Below are 17,777 nucleotides of genomic sequence, written 5' to 3' on the forward strand. Positions count from 1 at the left end.
TACAGATTCGAATCCTGTCCACAGGCAATTACCGTGTATAATTACCTTCGCATGCAAGTTATTCCCTTGGCAAAGTTAATTCGGTAATGGGGTATATTTGACATAATCTTTGCAATTATAAAAAATGCACGTTTATTACAAATATAACTATTATATAAATATCCGCGTTAAAGACCAAGGTTGTGGCACTAGTCTATAAATATTAAGCAATAAACATTCTATCCCCTAAGGATAATTCAACGCCTATCAAACAGTCAACATTCTGACTCCCCTATAAATGCAGTCTCTTACTGAAGCGAAAGGGCAACTGAACTTCAGTTTCTCATCAGCAATGACACAGAGGCAGAGAGACGCGACGTCCCACCCCGACTTAAAAGTGACACTCCCGACCTGTGGCATCTGGCGCTCTTCTCCTTTCGAGTGCCACCCAGCAACCACACAAATCTGATGACGTCACGGCTGAACAAAAGCAAAAAGAGCACGGCCTCAGGCAGTACGATTTCACAAGGCGGAGACAAGAGATGAGGCTGACATGAGAATCTGACACGATGGCTAATGCCTGGATGGAGTTTTCAACAGTCACTGACTTCATTGTCTTTTCTTAATCACATGTTGCGAAAGGAATAATAAGTAAATTGCACAAATAATGATGTCATTGTGCATGAAAGGAGAGAACGCATTCCACACACATATGCAACAAACTTCTCTTTCTGTGTTTATTTATCTAATGAGAGAGAGAGAGAGAGAGAGAGAGAGAGAGAGAGAGAGAGGTGCTTTAACAGAGACAGTGAGAATAAACACAAAAGATACACAAACGATGTGAGAGAGAGAGAGAGAGAGAGAGAGAGAGAGAGAGAGAGAGAGAGAGAGAGAGAGAGAGAGAGAGAGAGAGAGAGAGAGAGAGCGTACATGATATCTTAGATGCCAGAATACTCTCCCAAACCGTAGTTATCTGAAAGCAATGCACGATGTCAAATCTTGGAATTTATGATGGTCTTTTCAATAATACAGATTCCATACTGCTTCTAAATCAAACACATTCTCCATTCGATAAATCTATTTAAATAAGAAACTGGCAACCTTAATATCTTTCCTGCTCATTAGATATAGATGTAACTACGCAATTATTCACCTAATTGCAAGGAGATCATTTGTAATTTACAAAATAAGGCTAGTCTTCTCTAGTAAGTTCAGAGCTATTCAATTTCAGTGCCTCTGAAAGCACGTATATCTAAATAAAATATGTACATTAGATATATATATATATATATATATATATATATATATATATATATATATATATATATATATATATATATATACATATATATATATATATATATATATTATATATTGATAACACAGAACTACTTGTAAACCCCATCACAGCATCCTATGAGAAGTGGCCGAAATGTTTTGAAGGAAAATGAACCAAAGAAAGAAGCTAAGAAAATGCCACCGGCCTTCCAGTACACAAGGTACGGGTGGGAAACCATAATACTCGCAATGCCAGTGAATGTTGTTAGTAACAGAAGTAGCAGCACAGTTTTAGTGTCGAATTTTATGTCGTTATTCATCGATATACAAAATTTACATAAAAGTAAACGGGCTGCGTCAGAGGTAATGTAATCAATCAACTTAAAATGCCTGGACAAGAATCTTGCATCTGGGCATGTCGTATCGTCTTTTTTGTTTATCGTCTTATCTCAAAACTTCAAAAGTATTGATAGATACTATACGATTCACGTCTGTTCCTTCAAAGTAGAAAACAGAATTGACCGAATCGCTGTCGATTAAAGAGGAGTTTCTCAAATATTTGTCCATAAATTTTGGCTCCAGTCACGGGTATGGGCTCCTTTATTTAGGGGTCTATTCACGAACATTTTATTCTGGGTATGAACTCCTTTATTTAGGGGTATATTCACGAACATTTCACTCTGTGTATGAACTCCTTTATTTTGGGGTATATTCACGAACATTTCATTCTGGGTATGAACTCCTTTATTTAGGGGTATATTCACGAATATTTCATTCAGGGTATAAACTCCTTTATTTTGGGGTATATTCACGAACATTTCATTCTGGGTATGAACTCCTTTATTTTGGGGTATATTCACGAACATTTCATTCTGGGTATGAACTCCTTTATTTAGGGGTATATTCACGAATATTTCATTCTGGGTATAAACTCCTTTATTTTGGGGTATATTCACGAACATTTCATTCTTCTAATTCAATCAATTTCGCCCTTGTTTTAAAGCAAGTCGAGCATACTTCATGTTTCAAATCCAACTTTGTTCTCAGCTCCGTTGGTTGGCTGTCACTGAAGCGCTGGATCTACCAGGTCAACTTGCGGGGATTTCAAGAATTTCTGAATGACTGATGTAGGTTTTATGCTCCCTTTTACTGTTAGGGTACATTGTATAATGAATTCATTCTGACAATACATTAGTGAACCATGGTTCTACAATTCACAGTAAGTAAAACGTGTGTACAGTACTCGACTCAAAATACAAGTAAGGACGACAGTACTACAAATATTCCCTAGATTTAGTGACACGGTTCCTATTAAGACCCACTTTTTATTATAAGACTCTCGTTTCTGGAACTGAGCCTAAAGCGCTGTTCAATGCTTCAGCGTTCAATAAGCCCACCGTTAATTACCAATGAAAGAATTCACATGCACCAGTTAAGGTTATTTACTTAACAGCACCTATCTGCAATCACTGGAAAAGCGAAGTTTGTCATAAAAATGTTACTTCAGTTTTTGGCCAAGAAAACAACGAATGTATGCTTGAAAGCCTACAACAATCAACTGACCCCAAGGCATCTTTTGTACTTAACCCCTGAGACGGGATTGCAACTCTTGTTCCCGACAGTCATGACATGTCAAGCTCTGGAATCGCGTAACATTTTTTTGAATACTGGAGTGTCTCTTCATGCACTTGCTTTCGTTCTGACAAACGATTAAACCCCAGCTGGGGCCAAAGTCTGCAAGTTTATTGACACCTCAGACTATTGTTTCAAGTGATGAAGATCCAGCTAATCAATATGCAGGCGTTCGCAAAACCATTTAAAAAAAAAACTTGGCTGAAGTATTTTGCCAACCGGAAAACGATACAAATATATAGTTATTAATAGTAATGGTATACCTTAAAGTAACTGAGTGGGACTATTAGAAATGTAACTTGTTCTACCACAAGGATAACAATCAGAATGGGATCAGTTCTCAAATTTCTCAGGGTGACTCAAGTAAATTGTCATGGCATGATAAACCGGTCAATTCTGAGTCACGGAACGACACCCAGCTCAACTACAAGAACACCCCCTGCAAGTGACACAAAAGTCAGGAAGAGTTTCTAGATTTGTTGCGAGAACTTATATGTCAGTTTAAAGATCAAACAGCAACAACTAACTTAGTTTCACCACTGGTACACCAGTTAAAAATCTCCTCATCTTTGCAGGTAATATATCAACTATTCCTCCCAATTTGTGATTTCAAATTATTAATTGCTGCCATGAGCAAAGCAGAGCCATTTCACAGGAAAATTAAGGCTAACAGAGTGTGCTTAAGGTTTTCCTTCCAGATCCCTGTCATCATAAAGCAATTCTCCTCAAACTAAATCATCATTTATGGGACATTAAAAGGCCCTAGAAAGATATCTGAGGTCATTTCTCTAAAACTCAGCACTTTTAACTTGATTTTGAGTATAACACCTCCAGGGAAAATTCCATCCTTCAAGTAGTGACAAGAGTCCTGAAATGTTGATATTTACGCCATAAAGTAAATATTTTAAATGTTGAAATACTGGTAGTCAGCATACCTACAGTAAGCAACCAAGCACGTTTGGTGCCCTTGTAGAATGTACCAGTACACGAGTGTTGGAGCAATCAAAGTTTGTGAAGTGTTAACATTGCACTGATTTCCTACTTTGCTCCTGGATATTATTAACCTAGTTTACCCTTCTCCAATTGTGACTGGCTGTTTTTATCCTCTTACTTTCAGCAAAATGGTAATTCCAAATAGCTTGGTCACAGTGTGTATATATATATATATATATATAATATATATATATACTGTATATATATATATATATATATATATATATATATATATATATATATATATATATATATATATATATATATATATATATTAAAAACAAATACTTTTTGTTTCGTATGTAATATTGATAGAAGCTTCAATCTTGACTAGAATTTTTCATTATAATAAATCTTGGAAAAGTGAAATCAGGCATTTCATGGTATTCCGGAAAAGGCGTTTGATCAAGTGCCATAGCTATTTAACCCAAACCCCAGAACATGACCTAACTCTGTATTTTTGTTGAACTGCAGTTACATCTAAAACCACCTCGGCAATGACTGATTCTAGTGTGGCCTTCGACCTGGTTATCTGTGTGACATTTTTATATAAACTGCAACTTGGGTGCCACAGGCTACATGCTTGATCTCAATGACAACTTTCAAGTGACCGGTAACGGAAAGTTGTTGCTTATGATGCTTTTTTCATTGAGCCTAGGCCTACTTCGTTTGGTATCCCAGAGGACAGCGTTCTGGGAACTTCGCTGTACCTTACCTTTACCAAAGGGACGATTGTTGGCCTAGAGCAAAGATACATGAGCAGCTGATGTCGATAATAAACAATGAAACTGAACTCCAGCAAGACTAGAATTTAGCCCATTTTCGCAAAAAGCCTTCAATTCCAATTTTTTCCACATTATTTAAAAAAGCATTCAATTAATCCTCCCAGAAAAACAGATAATTCGGCTCAAAGCTGTTTTCATATCTACAAAGATGATGGTACTTAAGGCAAACTTCTACCATGAGCAGCAATGCTCACCATGAACAGTCTATTGTTCTACTCCATGACTGTTGGCATTCAATGGCCTCCACATCACTGCTCAAAGTGGTGGCTCCTTTTTCCCAACAAAGGCGGTCATGGTATCAATCATCACCGGAAGACATTATATTTGGCCATCTGGTACAAGGAACTTTAGAGCCAACTCCTTCAAGTACCTGCAACTCACAAGCCAAGTGTATGCTGCTTGTTTTGCCCAGCGCCAGCACCTCATTCAAGTGAGGAGTTGCAATGTCCCCTTGCTTTAAAACCGTGGAGTACTTTAAGGTTAGTCATGATCTTAGAATCATTTATGACAAGGTGGAGGGAATCCAAAAATAATACAAGTCTCGATTTTTTCTACTGCTAGTGCTGCATGATCTCAAAATACGACACAGCAGCCTCTCTCTCTCTCTCTCTCTCTCTCTCTCTCTCTCTCTCTCTCTGAGAGAGAGAGAGAGAGAGAGAGAGAGAGAGAGAGAGAGAGAGAGAGAGAGAGAGAGAGAGAGAGAGAGAGAATATGTGTTTTAAAAGCCTAAAGATACACAAGAGAGAGGGAGTGTGTGTGTGTGTGTGTGTGTGTTAAGGTGTTTCAACACAGACAGAAAGAATAAACATGCACTACAAAAGATACACAAAAGATGTGAGAGAGAGAGAGAGAGAGAGAGAGAGAGAGAGAGAGAGAGAGAGAGAGAGAGAGAGAGAGAGAGAGAGAGAGAGAGAGAGAGAGTTTATTTTCTAAGACATTCTAGAAATATAGTAAAAAAAAAAAAATATATGGCAAATCAGGTGTAAGATAGAGGGATACAGATAGAAAGCTTGCCTCGTATTAACATGAACATGTGATCTTTCTCCGGGGTTCATCGTAAAATGTTAAGAGTGCGTCATAAAAATGTTTAGCAAACACAAGAATAAACAAGTAAAAAATGCGTCGAAGTTTTTTCGACACAATCAAGTTTTCTGTACAGCGTATAATACTGCATGAAACTCTAAGCCACGGCCCATGAAACTATCAGCCACGACCCATGAAACTTTAAGCCACCGCCCGGTGGTGGCCTGTGTCATTGGCACCTATAGCGGTGCCAGACGCACGATAATGGCTAACTTTAACTTTACACAAAATAAAAACTACAGAAGCTAGACGGCTGCATTTTGGTATGTTTGATGATTGGAGGGTGAATGATCAACATAACAATTTGCAGCCTTCTAGCCTCAGTAGGTTTTTACAGAAACTAAAATTACTTAAAGAAAATTTCAAGACTACAGAACAAGTGAAGATGAAGAAAGTTGTTGATATTTATAAATCAAAATCACATCTGTTCAAAACCAATAATAACCGTCAAGGAAGACTTCCTTAAAAAACTCTGAACCGTAAGACTGCAGGGCCATACTGAACCTAGAAGATACATATGAAGAAATCGCGTATAATGAGACTAGAATACTTTACTGAGTATATACTGAAGATCAAAGGCCTCTATACAATCATCCCAATCTAGTGACCAGATGCAAAGCTCATAAAATGCCAAACAAGCGAAAAGGGGCGTTTTAAGCACATTATTGATGCAACAAATACAAAAACATTATTTGTATGATGTCACTGGAAGGTATGCAAGATCAACCAAACTTATCACGTCAACCAAACGAAAGGTCAACAAATGAAGTCAGAAGTTGAAATAGACCAAAATAAACAAAAATGACACACTACAAAGAGCCTTGACAACTAGCCTACACGAGAAAGCAACAGTGCAAATATATTACATTATGACCCACGAGAAAACTGGTGGCTGGCAAACGCAAAAGGAAGAGGAAGACGACAGAAGAGATTAACAGGAAAAGAGAAGAGGAGTGAAGGACCTTTCCGCACGTATGGTTTCCCATCACACCATGACGTGTTGAAAACATTTCACCCCCCCCCCTCCATCTCTCTCTCTCTCTCTCTCTCTTTGAGAGCTTCTACATTTTTCCCTCATTCATTTCGCTCAAGAAGACAATTTATTCTTTTTGTCACTTCTTTAATTCGACCCCCACCCCAACCCCTTTTCCTCCCTCTGTCTTGTTCCATCCATACCTCTAAAATTTTAAATTAAGTAGCATTCAAACATTCCTCTAAAATAATATATATATATATATATATATATATATATATATATATATATATATATAATTTATATTTATATATACAATATATACATACATTTCCATATACATATATAATATATATGCCCCGTCACTCAAATATTAACCTCTAACTGCTAAATGAAGGACGAAACATCTGCACAGATACTAGCACAAAATCTGCTCACAAAGAAAGCTTTTGAGCACAATGTCGAGCTCCACTACACAAATAAACACACTACCACTTACACACACACACACACACATTCTCTCTCTCTCTCTCTCTCTCTCTCGCTTCCCAGATATGAAGGCCCCTAGTTCTATCTTCTATTTCCTCTTTCCAACGCTTTCAAAGTCTTTCTCTCTTCTTTCCTCCGAACGATTCTGAATTATATACTCTTTCCAACAACCTTTCTTCCTCCATTCTCTCCACAGGACCAAGCCCTCAAGGCAATGATCCTTCTTATCATCAACCCTAACCTTTTTATTTCTTCAAATTTCCATATTTCCCTCCTTTTCAGCGCTCCTACCTCTATTTATAATTCACAAATTATTGCAAAACCTTACTCTTACTTACTTACTACAGACTGCAGTAACTACAGGCCAATTTCTATTCTCTCTGCACTCTCCAAATTTGCAGAAAAACTTATCTATAAACCACTATATAAGTATGTGGAATCTAAAGGACTGTTAGCTGATTGTCAACATGCATATAGGAGGCAGTTAGGTACCTGCGATGCTCTTTTAAACTTGATTTGCCATTTGCAAGAGAACCTTGATAAGCATTTTTAGTTTGGAGTATTTCAAATGGATATTAGTGCTGCTTTCGATTTAGTAAATCATAAGGCACTTATTTATGAACTTCAGAATCTACATGAAAAAGAGTGAGTGACAATGAGTTTCAGCAGGAGTTGGCATCTATTTCTTGTAGGTCTTAGAGGATATAAAAAGTTGACTGTGCTGAGTGATTTAAATGCAAAAGTGGGTGACAGAAAAAGAATGAAGAGTGTCTTGGGGGAATGTATTAGGCGAGGGTCTTGATTGCTGGAAGTACATGAATATACAAAAAAATATTTAAAAGTACACTTGGGAAAGAAAATGGTGGGGAAAGGGTTAGCTAGATTATGTAACATTACAATGTAAAGATAAGAGAAGTTGTGGCTGGAGTTACATCTGATCATTAATTGGTTGAAGCAAATGAGAAAATGGGTGGATGTTCAAGCTGGGTATAGACAGTGAAAATATGGCTGTAAGGGCAATGTAGCCAAGTGCGTCTATTAAGAGGAAAACAAGGAGAGCATATAAGGAGAAGATGGATAAAAATGGACTGGTGCTAAAGACACAAAACTGGATGGAGTATATGAAAGGTGCGTAAAATTTCTTGGTGAGAACACGGATCCAATTAACAAATAAACAGTGAGTGGCGGGATGAGCAGATGAGAAGTTTAGTGAAAGAAAAAACAGTAACTGAGGTGCTATTTCAAACCAGAAGAGAAGATCAGGCATAGTGCGTGTGTATGTGCATGTGAGTGTGCGCATGTGTACTTTTAATAACCCAAAAGACTTTATAACACTTCACCCTTTTTTTTATCTGTTTCCCATAGACTGTCTTAAAACTCATTGAGAATTAATGAAAAAGCTTTTCCTTCCCTACCGGATTTATACAGCAGTACTGATAAGCTGGCCAAGAAGTTGAGAGAAAATGAGGCAGGTAATAACAACAAAACATGACACAGGCGTATAGATAGGCTAGCCGGGAAGGTGAAAGAGAGAAGTGAAGGCATTTGAAAAACAAAAGTAAAAAATGCGCCGAAATTTCTTCGGCACAATCGAGTCTTCTGTACAGCCGCTACAGCGTATAATCAAGGCCACCGAAAATGGATCTATCTTTCGGTGGTCTCGATACATTGCTGTATGAGCCGCGGCCCGTGAAACTTTTTAGCCACGTCATGGTGGTGGCCCATCCTATATCACTGCCAAAAGCACGATTATGGCTAACTTTAACCTTAAATAAAATAAAAACTACTGAGAATAGAAAGCTGCAATTTGGTATGTTTGATGACTGGAGGGTGGATGATCTACATACCCATTTGCAGCCCTTTGGCCTCAGTAGCTTTTAAGATCTGAGGGCGGACAGAAAAAGTGCGGACAGAAAAAATGCGGACGGACAGACAAAGCCGGCACAATAGTTTTCTTTTGCAGAAAACTAAAAAGGTGAGAAGATGAGCAAGAACCCAGGGGAGATCAAGTTACTCTACATGGCAGATAAATACAAAGGAAAAGTGCAAATGCTCAAATGAATCTCAGAATGAAAAGTGTGAATGGAGAGATGCTCCCTGAAAAGACTGCAGTTCTGAGCAGACAGTGTAATGAGGATATACTGAGTGTGGAAAACAGAAGACAGACAGAGATAAATGACACCAGAATGGAAGGGGTAGAGTTATTTTGAGAATGCTTGTGGAAGTGTTCAAGACATAAGAAGGGCAACAGAAATGCATCACGAGTTGATGGGATAACAAGCGAGATATTGTGGTACGGTGGTGAAAGTGCTACTTAGTGGACAAGTTTCCAATTGTAAGTGCATCAATTATCACAGGGGCATAATGTTACTCAGTTTAAAACGGAAAATGAGTGGTAGAATACTAACTGAGAGAGTACGATGGATGACAGGACTGACAAGGAAAAACATTGTAGGTATTGACAGGGAAGTGTGTGTGTGTGTGTGTGTGTGTGTGTGTGTGTGTGTGTGTGTGTGTGTGTGTGTGTGTGTGTGTAGATCAAGTGTTTGTTATGAAAGGCTTATGTGATAAATTTGATAATAAAGTAAAGAGGCTGTATAAGACATAAAAGGACTGGGAAAAATCAAATAACGGAAACGATATATGCAATGTGGAGGTATCGAGAATTTATGATACACGATAATTTGCTAAAATAAAATATTTTGAAACAAAAGTAAAGCATGTGTTACAGAGCTAGTAGATGAGAAAGTAATTGGTTTGGTATCAAAATTGGGTTGAGACAAAGGTGAACTATGTCTTCCTGGCTGATTAATATCTTTATGGAAAAAGTGTTGCCATTTGAAAAGGATTTTAAAGGCAAGTGCATAAATATGGGATAATAAGACGGGTCTTGACCGTACTAGAATCTTCCTCCTCAAACACCCCTAGTTTGGGAAACCGCTTAATGTCGTGTGTGTGTGTGTGTGTGTGTGTGTGTGTGTGTGTGTGTGTGTGTGTGTGTGTGTGTGTGTGTGTATCAAATTCAAAAGGGGGTTGAGTCACAAAAACCCAAGCTCAAGTATACAATGTACCTTAATTCTTTTTGCCAGATTGTTGTGCATACAGTTCTTTCAACTAGTTCTAGATTTGAAAAGGTAGTCATAAACAATTCCTCTCTCCATAACACTAAATTTACGCCTCCAATCTGAATCAGAGCAAGGATGAGGAGGCATCAAGACCATCTTTACTAATTGCTGCTAATAACAGGACATGTAACTATGAATTTAGGCATTTCAAAAATATCTTATTAGATTACCAGTGATTTGTGAAACTAAGTTAGATGTAAAGGAAAAATCCATGGAGAGAGAGAGAGAGAGAGAGAGAGAGAGAGAGAGAGAGAGAGAGAGAGAGAGAGAGAGAGAGTGAGTTTCCGTTAATTCATATAACCGCTTTTCAGAATTTCTGGTGCTTCCCAAAAATCCCACGACAGCAAAAAAACCTCAACTGTTTACATTCCAGAGCCAAAACCGAAAAGCCTGTGGAGCGGGGAGGGGGCTGACAGTGGGTAATGTCCACCCGCTGCTTATTCCGGGATGGAAGCGGAAACAGCATGGTGTCTTACATACGCCGCATATGACACTAAACTCAACAAACCATTACTCAGCTTCTGACGCCGGATGGCGGTTCTCAAGTCTTTTAAGAAAGAAGGATTTGTCTTTCAAAGACAGTCAACAAGTAACAAAAAAAAAAAAACTCATAAAGCAGCCGGTTGGAAACGCACAGAAAGGAACTGTTAGTGGCTTATGAGCAAAAGATATTTTTTACGTCAGTAAGCTATGAAATTTTTGGCCCTGTCATCTACAATGCTACAAGAAACACAATTTCGTCTACAGTCTTCGCATATGATGTATTCTGAACTAAACTAGTTTAGCCCACTTAAAAGACAATGCATAGGCAATTTCAATTGTGTGTGTTAAGATCTCTCTCTCTCTCTCTCTCTCTCTCTCTCTCTCTCTCTCTCTCTCTCTCTCATCTAGTCCAGTAGACCCTTTGTCACTGAATTACGATCGTCTTTCTCCAGAATTGATTCTAATGAAAGAAAATTGCTTCTGAGAGATAAAAGGAGGGCAGGAGAGGAACGAAGCGATTCTTGAAGACAACTACGAATTTAAGCAATCCTTAAATGGGGTTAAGATGACAACTACTGCTAATAATAATAAGTACGTTACTATCACTCCTAACAATAACAACTGATAGAATTTGAGGCATGCGTCATCTATATACGTCGATAAACAGAAACCACATTATTTTCCTGAACTCAGGACCAGAGTTCATGTAATGACGGCTTTCGTCCGTATCTTGGCAAATCAATCCCAGCAGGTGGCAATCAAAGGCCACTTCTTAAACTAAGAGCACGTCATTTGAATTGTAACTCATCTGGAATCTTTCTGAAAACGACGTGAAGTCATTTCACTCTCGACCCCGTTATAGATTAAGTCTCAATTCAGACGCATTGGAGTATAACGCCCTTGTCTCGCCACGTGTCGGGTAAATAAAAAAAAAAAAAAAACCGTTAAGACCAATCACAGCCAATTTAGTGCTGCTATGAATATTCCCGAACTTGGCATGAGCTCGCCATGCCCAGCAAAGGCTGCCTGCGACTCTTGACGCCATGCAATCAGGGTTAGATTACGCGGTTCGTTGTGACCTGTGTTGAAATACTCGTGCTTTCAAGCTGCCCGCTCAAGTAGATTGAACCCTTCCAGATTGAAAGATGGTGAGTAAGTCATTAGTTTCCAACCCACGATTTCCTTGAGTCTCACGACTTTGGCAAGGATATGAAATACCAGTTGCCACTAGCATCAACGGAACTGATCTTTCACTAAGCGCTTATTGCAAACGAGTCAAGTTCTTTATCGTTTTACTTACTGGGAAGTGAACTGGGCTATTATAAAAGAACAGGAAAACAATGCCGGTATTTTTTTTCAAAATCGATTTACATCTAAATTTATCTTGTTCGTTTGTAAACCAAGGCAATAAATTCCTGAATCTTGGATCAAACACAAAAACCATTTTTCGTTAAACACATACACACACACACACACACTGAGTAAGCAACTACACGGGCAATTTAACTAATGAAGCGTAATTGCACACTCACTCCTTTTAATATGTGATTTCTTCACGTAATACGTGAGGCAATTAACTTGAAAGATATACAGTTCTGAACAATTTTCATGTCTAGGACGCCATGAGAAAGAATAAAAACAAAAGTAATCATATAGCGGTACTTGCCCAAGGAGTCAAATAAAGGTCATCTGAAGTAGATGGTCAAGTGTGAGCCTTACCAAACTACCTCTTAGAGTCTAGAGGAATGTAAACAAACAGTGCGATGATTTATTTTACACTCCTAGGTTCTAAGGAGACAGAGGTACTACGTATATTACGTCAAAAGTGGATTCGATGGGGCTGGAGAAGCACCGTTTGTACTGTGGGGAAAAAACAACTGAAAATAAAGCACGAAAAATAAAACGGGAAGAATAATAATGAATGGGGGAAATTATGAAGACATAGCCGCCACAGAACAAGATGTTCCACAGAACAGATACCGTGGAGCGTTTCCAAAATACAGACAAAAACTATCGCACGAGAGAGAGAGAGAGAGAGAGAGAGAGAGAGAGAGAGAGAGAGAGAGAGAGAGAGAGAGAGAGAGAGAGAGAGAGAGACTTTTGGAGTCTACTCACCAGCAGGCCCTTCGCTCGCCTTCTCTTTTCATCTGACTAATATTTCTAACATCTTGGCTAAGAATGTCAATCGCTTTGATATTAGCTCACCATCGATCCAAATAAACTCTTTCCACCATCGTTTTATTTTCACATCGGCTACATTTTTATACGACACTTTCTCGTCACCCGTTTTTCACTTTCTTTTTTTAGTACTGAACCTGTAGGTCACTGTCTCCCAAGATTTTATTGATGTATTCACCTGGCATCTGTCACCATTTCTGTCCAGGGCTTCACAGGACCCATCCCTTATCTCTGTGTTTCTTGCTCCGGCATTCCTTTGAGGCAAACAACCACTGTAACGTAATTCCACCCTACAGCAGCTGCACAACGTACCTTCACAGCTACGGTATTGCTGATGTGCGTTTAATCTTGAAAAAGTTACACACTAAGCCCGGAATTTACTTTTGCAACTGTGCCTGATGTCATAACGTTACAGTTATAATGTTACAAGAATAATTTATGCATACATACATACATACATACATACGTACGTATAGGTAATTACATAAATATAATATGATTATGCAGACAAGGTTGATAAAATCGATGTGGATATGATTATGATCAATCAGAAAGACTTATATGCATTAGTAGTATTACCATTACACTAATGAGACCTCTCATAAAATAATTTTAGAGTAGCTAATCTGGCCAGCTGCATCTGATCTTCGTTTCCTTAAAAAGATAGAAGATCTTGTCCGACTTTTATCAAATACGTGCGCAGGCTGATTAGAGACGGCTGACTTGCGCTCCGGGAGACAGCTCCAAAATACATTGGCAGTCGTGGGTCCGACAATGAGACAAGTACGGGCGGGGAGAAGAAAATCTAATACCAGTTCACAAATTATGATGAAATTGCGGGCGAAGGTCTCCAGTCTCAACGGATGCGATGGTCAATTCAGAACCAAATGTAACTTATCTTCTAAACAAGCTACTGCAGTTTCACCCAACTGCATTCAGCAAGGCAGTGAAGATCATGTCAGTTCTGTACTTCTTTCATGAAATTATGTAGCAATATCTCAGCCTTGTCTTATTCAGTGGCGTAACTGAGGGGTGGGGAGGGCACTGGCATCTTTTGAGCAGGTCTGGTCTGGCATCATTCTAAATTTTCTAGCAATTTCGTCTGACCGGAACACTGAACAACGATTTATCGACTCCGCTGTCGGACTTTGACGTTGTTATTAGCGAATTCGTTTCTAACAAAGCTCGTAGGGTTCCGTTGTAAATCTGCTGTGTTGTTTTTGTTTTAGCTTTATGAAATAAAATACATGATTAACACGTTAAGGTTTAAAATGTGCGTTTAATTTTCACCACTTCAGTACTTTTTACCAAGGGAATGGGGCGGTACTTTCAGAGTCCGGTACGGGCGCCACTACGGCTATACAGTTGCACCACTGGTCTTATCCAACTTGTTTTCAAGAAAAAACACTCACGGAATCTGCGTTTAATTTCCAGCATTCCAGTGGCTATCCTTAGAGACGCACCTGAATTTGATGGTACAAATATGCATATAGAACTTCCTTCTCCAACCGTGATCAAATTACGGAAAAATCCTCCACCCATGACGCTGCATCGTTGGAGCGCCTGATTCAACCAGCACATAATTGACCATGAATCAGAAGAAAGACATCATGAGAAACAACAGGAAATTAGCTATGGAAATCCCGATGATTCACATACAGAGGAATTAAAAGTGTTTTACCCTCTACTTCTAATGCAATGGAGCGTCCTAGGAAACCGGCAAGAAAATAAAATTTTTAGTCTAAGAACTACGCATGTGACAGAGAAGTGAATAGAAATACTTGTGGATTAGGTCTCAAAGGGATACCACATTAAAAAAAAAGCGCGCCTACGTACTCTACCTTATGGGTGGTGTGGAAGAATGCCAATATTTTATATTGCGCTCTCAAAAATTTGATATATCTATAAAACTATCACTTGTAGAGAAAATACGAATAGAATCTTTATTTTAGAGAATTTAATATTCTTTAATTATGTAATTCCTAGTAATTTTCGTCAGACCAACCGTTTCCAAGAAAATAGCAAAAAACTTAAATTTGGCGGCCATTTTCCAAGATGGCGGACGAAGCTCAGGATGGATTAAAGGGAACTTTTGACGTGTTATTATAAGTGTCTAAAGAAGTCATTTACCAACTTTCAACTTGTTTTAAATTTTTTCATTTATTATGACTAGACTATGTGAAAAAGTTTTTCTGTTGATGAGGCTGACACGACTCTCACTTCATACTTTATTTGTTTATTATCGTTTTTCTTTTTTATTTTTGTTACATCGTTGAGGCCTTAACTCTGGATTTCTTTAACGTGGCCTTTGGGTCCCCTGTTGTTTTATTTGTTTCTTATGCTAATCGATTATTAATCCTGTGTTTCTCTTCTATATTTCTCGTTTGTGATTTATGTAACAGTAGTTATTTTGCCGCTCTTATCACTATTTTATTCCCCTTATTTCTATAAGTTTAGAGTGTATGTAATATCATCAACTATTGTTTCTGACTCCCACGCTAAGCGTAATATGAAAAATGTTTATAAAATATAACGAAAAATGAATTTGACGCAGAAGGCTGCATGACCATCTGATGCAAAAATGAGCTTGCCAGACAGTAGCATATTCGGGTTAAAGTTAATAACGATTTCTTTTTGGAATCTCGAGAAAATCAGGAGAGAACAAAATTCAGAATCTGAAATCACAGTTAAAGAGCTTATGCAACACTTCATTCTACTTTTGGAAAGACCTCTGAGTCTGAACGACAATCAGATAATGGAATAAGCCACGAAAATGTAGATCTACCACCACCAAATGGGGAAATTCTCAATGGTTACTACTGCAGCCCCAGACTTTTCTCCATCTTTACTTAACTCAGGAAGTCATGGGTTCGGCATCATTTCGGACACCTTGAGCATTTTCTCTGTGTCATCTGCAATTTATATCATGCTATGGCTGCCTCCCACAGATCTCAGCTTATGTTTGCTATGTCTTTGGTTTGCTAGCAACCCACTTCGAATAGGCACTAATGCCTGCTGGTGAACAGACAAAAGGATGGGGAACTAGAATCTTTAATCTTCAAAACTTGCTAAGTAAGAAAGGACTGTACCCTAGATGTCCTAGAAGTTGGGAATGAGCGGAAGATAAGAGGTGATTTATTGCGTGTGCAGAGGGTTGAATTCACTTCTGAAGTGCTGGTGTATACAGAGGCTATGTTGAAATAAATTTCTGCGTAGCTGTTCATTCATGATTCAGCAATTAAAGAATGAATGTGGCAGTGGCGGCTGTTGTATTGTCACAGTTGTACCGATTTACTTTTCTGGATCCACTCTTATGCTAGGGGAAACTGCTTATATATCATTTCCAGTGGTCTTTCAATCTTTTAATTTCCTTCCTTGCATCCTCAACTGTCACAAACTTAAGTGTTCTCAAACTAAGTCTAACTCTTGTATCATCCACATTTAATTAATTTTCAAAATCTTCAAATACTTCCCGACATGGTATTCTCTTCATACTGCATCTCTCGTTTCCGTGTTTTATCCTAAGATCTATTTCTTCGTTAACCCTTCAACCAGCATTTACTTTACTATATAGAAACTTCATATTTTCCCTGAAGTACTTGCTCACATCTTATTAACTCTTCCCACCTTCCTTGAGCAACAAACATTCCCTCCTGATTTTGTGAGGTCCACCTAGAATTTAACATAACCCGCATACACTGCTCCCAACTCTGGATTTTTAATCCTAGCCCATCCAGAATCCATTTACTTCTTATGTGCTTACTTACTTCATTCTTATCAAACTCACTTGTTTTATTCACATTTTACGCCTCCCCTTTCAATCTTTCAATTTTTATTTTAATTTCCACAACAATCAAACAATTATCAGACACAACTCCGGCCCTTCCTCTTCTCATCATCATATGCGTCAACTCGCTCTTCTATCATTTCTGCACTGACACATAATCTGACATTTTTCCACAAATTTTTCCATATACTTACACGTAATCTTTTGAAATTAATGCATTTCCAACATTCTCATTACTGGAAGCTATCCACAATTAGCGACCATCTCTGTCTGCCACCTGTGCTGGTATTTGAATAACCTAGCACAACCACTCCTTCAGATTAAAAGGCGGTCAGACAAAGAGTCAGACTTCCAGAAACATTCTTTCAAACTCAATATCCGTGTGTACATTATACGCATACATCTGTGGGACTTAATTCATTGAAATGGATTTCCAAAGCAGGAGAATGGGTAAGAAAAAAGGAAACAGCAAATCCTACCTTACCTGGGCAACATCTACTGAGCATGAAAACCTTGAGAAAAAAATCTGATAAAACTTTGAAGGAAATCTTAAAGAAAGCATGAAAAGGATATCAATCGTTTCTTCGAGATCTTCCAGGTCCCACTCAATGGACCTGAGGGCGTTCCTGAGCTCTGTGTTGGTCCACTCGAGCTCCTCTCTGCTGGTGGTAACTACGACGGGCGTCCCGCCGTCCTCTTGGAGTTCCCCCCAACGCTGGTACAGACCCCGAGTCTTATTCAAGGCTTTGCAAACCTCGCTGTTGGAAGAGAAAAGAAAATACTTCAAGATACTTTCCTTTACAGGTACTGAAAGCAAAACATTATAACAAAGAGCACAATACATATAAAATGGGGCTATAAAAAGAAAATATATACAGTATCATACATAATACGCACGTGAATATTCTGAATTTGCCCCAAAACTTATGCAAAACATTTTTCTTCCCAAAGTCATCGACTAGGATTTACACATGTACATAAATACATACAAA

General features: G+C 38.4%; 1 protein-coding gene across 6 annotated transcripts in view; it reads right to left on the bottom strand.

Moving 5' to 3' along the window:
- The window catches only part of Syx6 (Syntaxin 6), a 183,553-nt gene that overhangs the window by 95,020 nt on the left and 70,756 nt on the right, over window positions 1-17,777 (bottom strand). For all 6 annotated transcript variants that reach the window (XM_067106865.1, XM_067106864.1, XM_067106863.1 and 3 more), the window contains one exon: window positions 17,359-17,543. In XM_067106865.1, the coding sequence (XP_066962966.1) occupies window positions 17,359-17,543 (185 nt within the window). The remainder of the gene's footprint in view (window positions 1-17,358; window positions 17,544-17,777) is intronic.

This window comes from Macrobrachium rosenbergii, chromosome 7, assembly GCF_040412425.1.
Source record: "Macrobrachium rosenbergii isolate ZJJX-2024 chromosome 7, ASM4041242v1, whole genome shotgun sequence".
Taxonomy (NCBI): Eukaryota; Metazoa; Arthropoda; class Malacostraca; order Decapoda; family Palaemonidae; genus Macrobrachium; species Macrobrachium rosenbergii.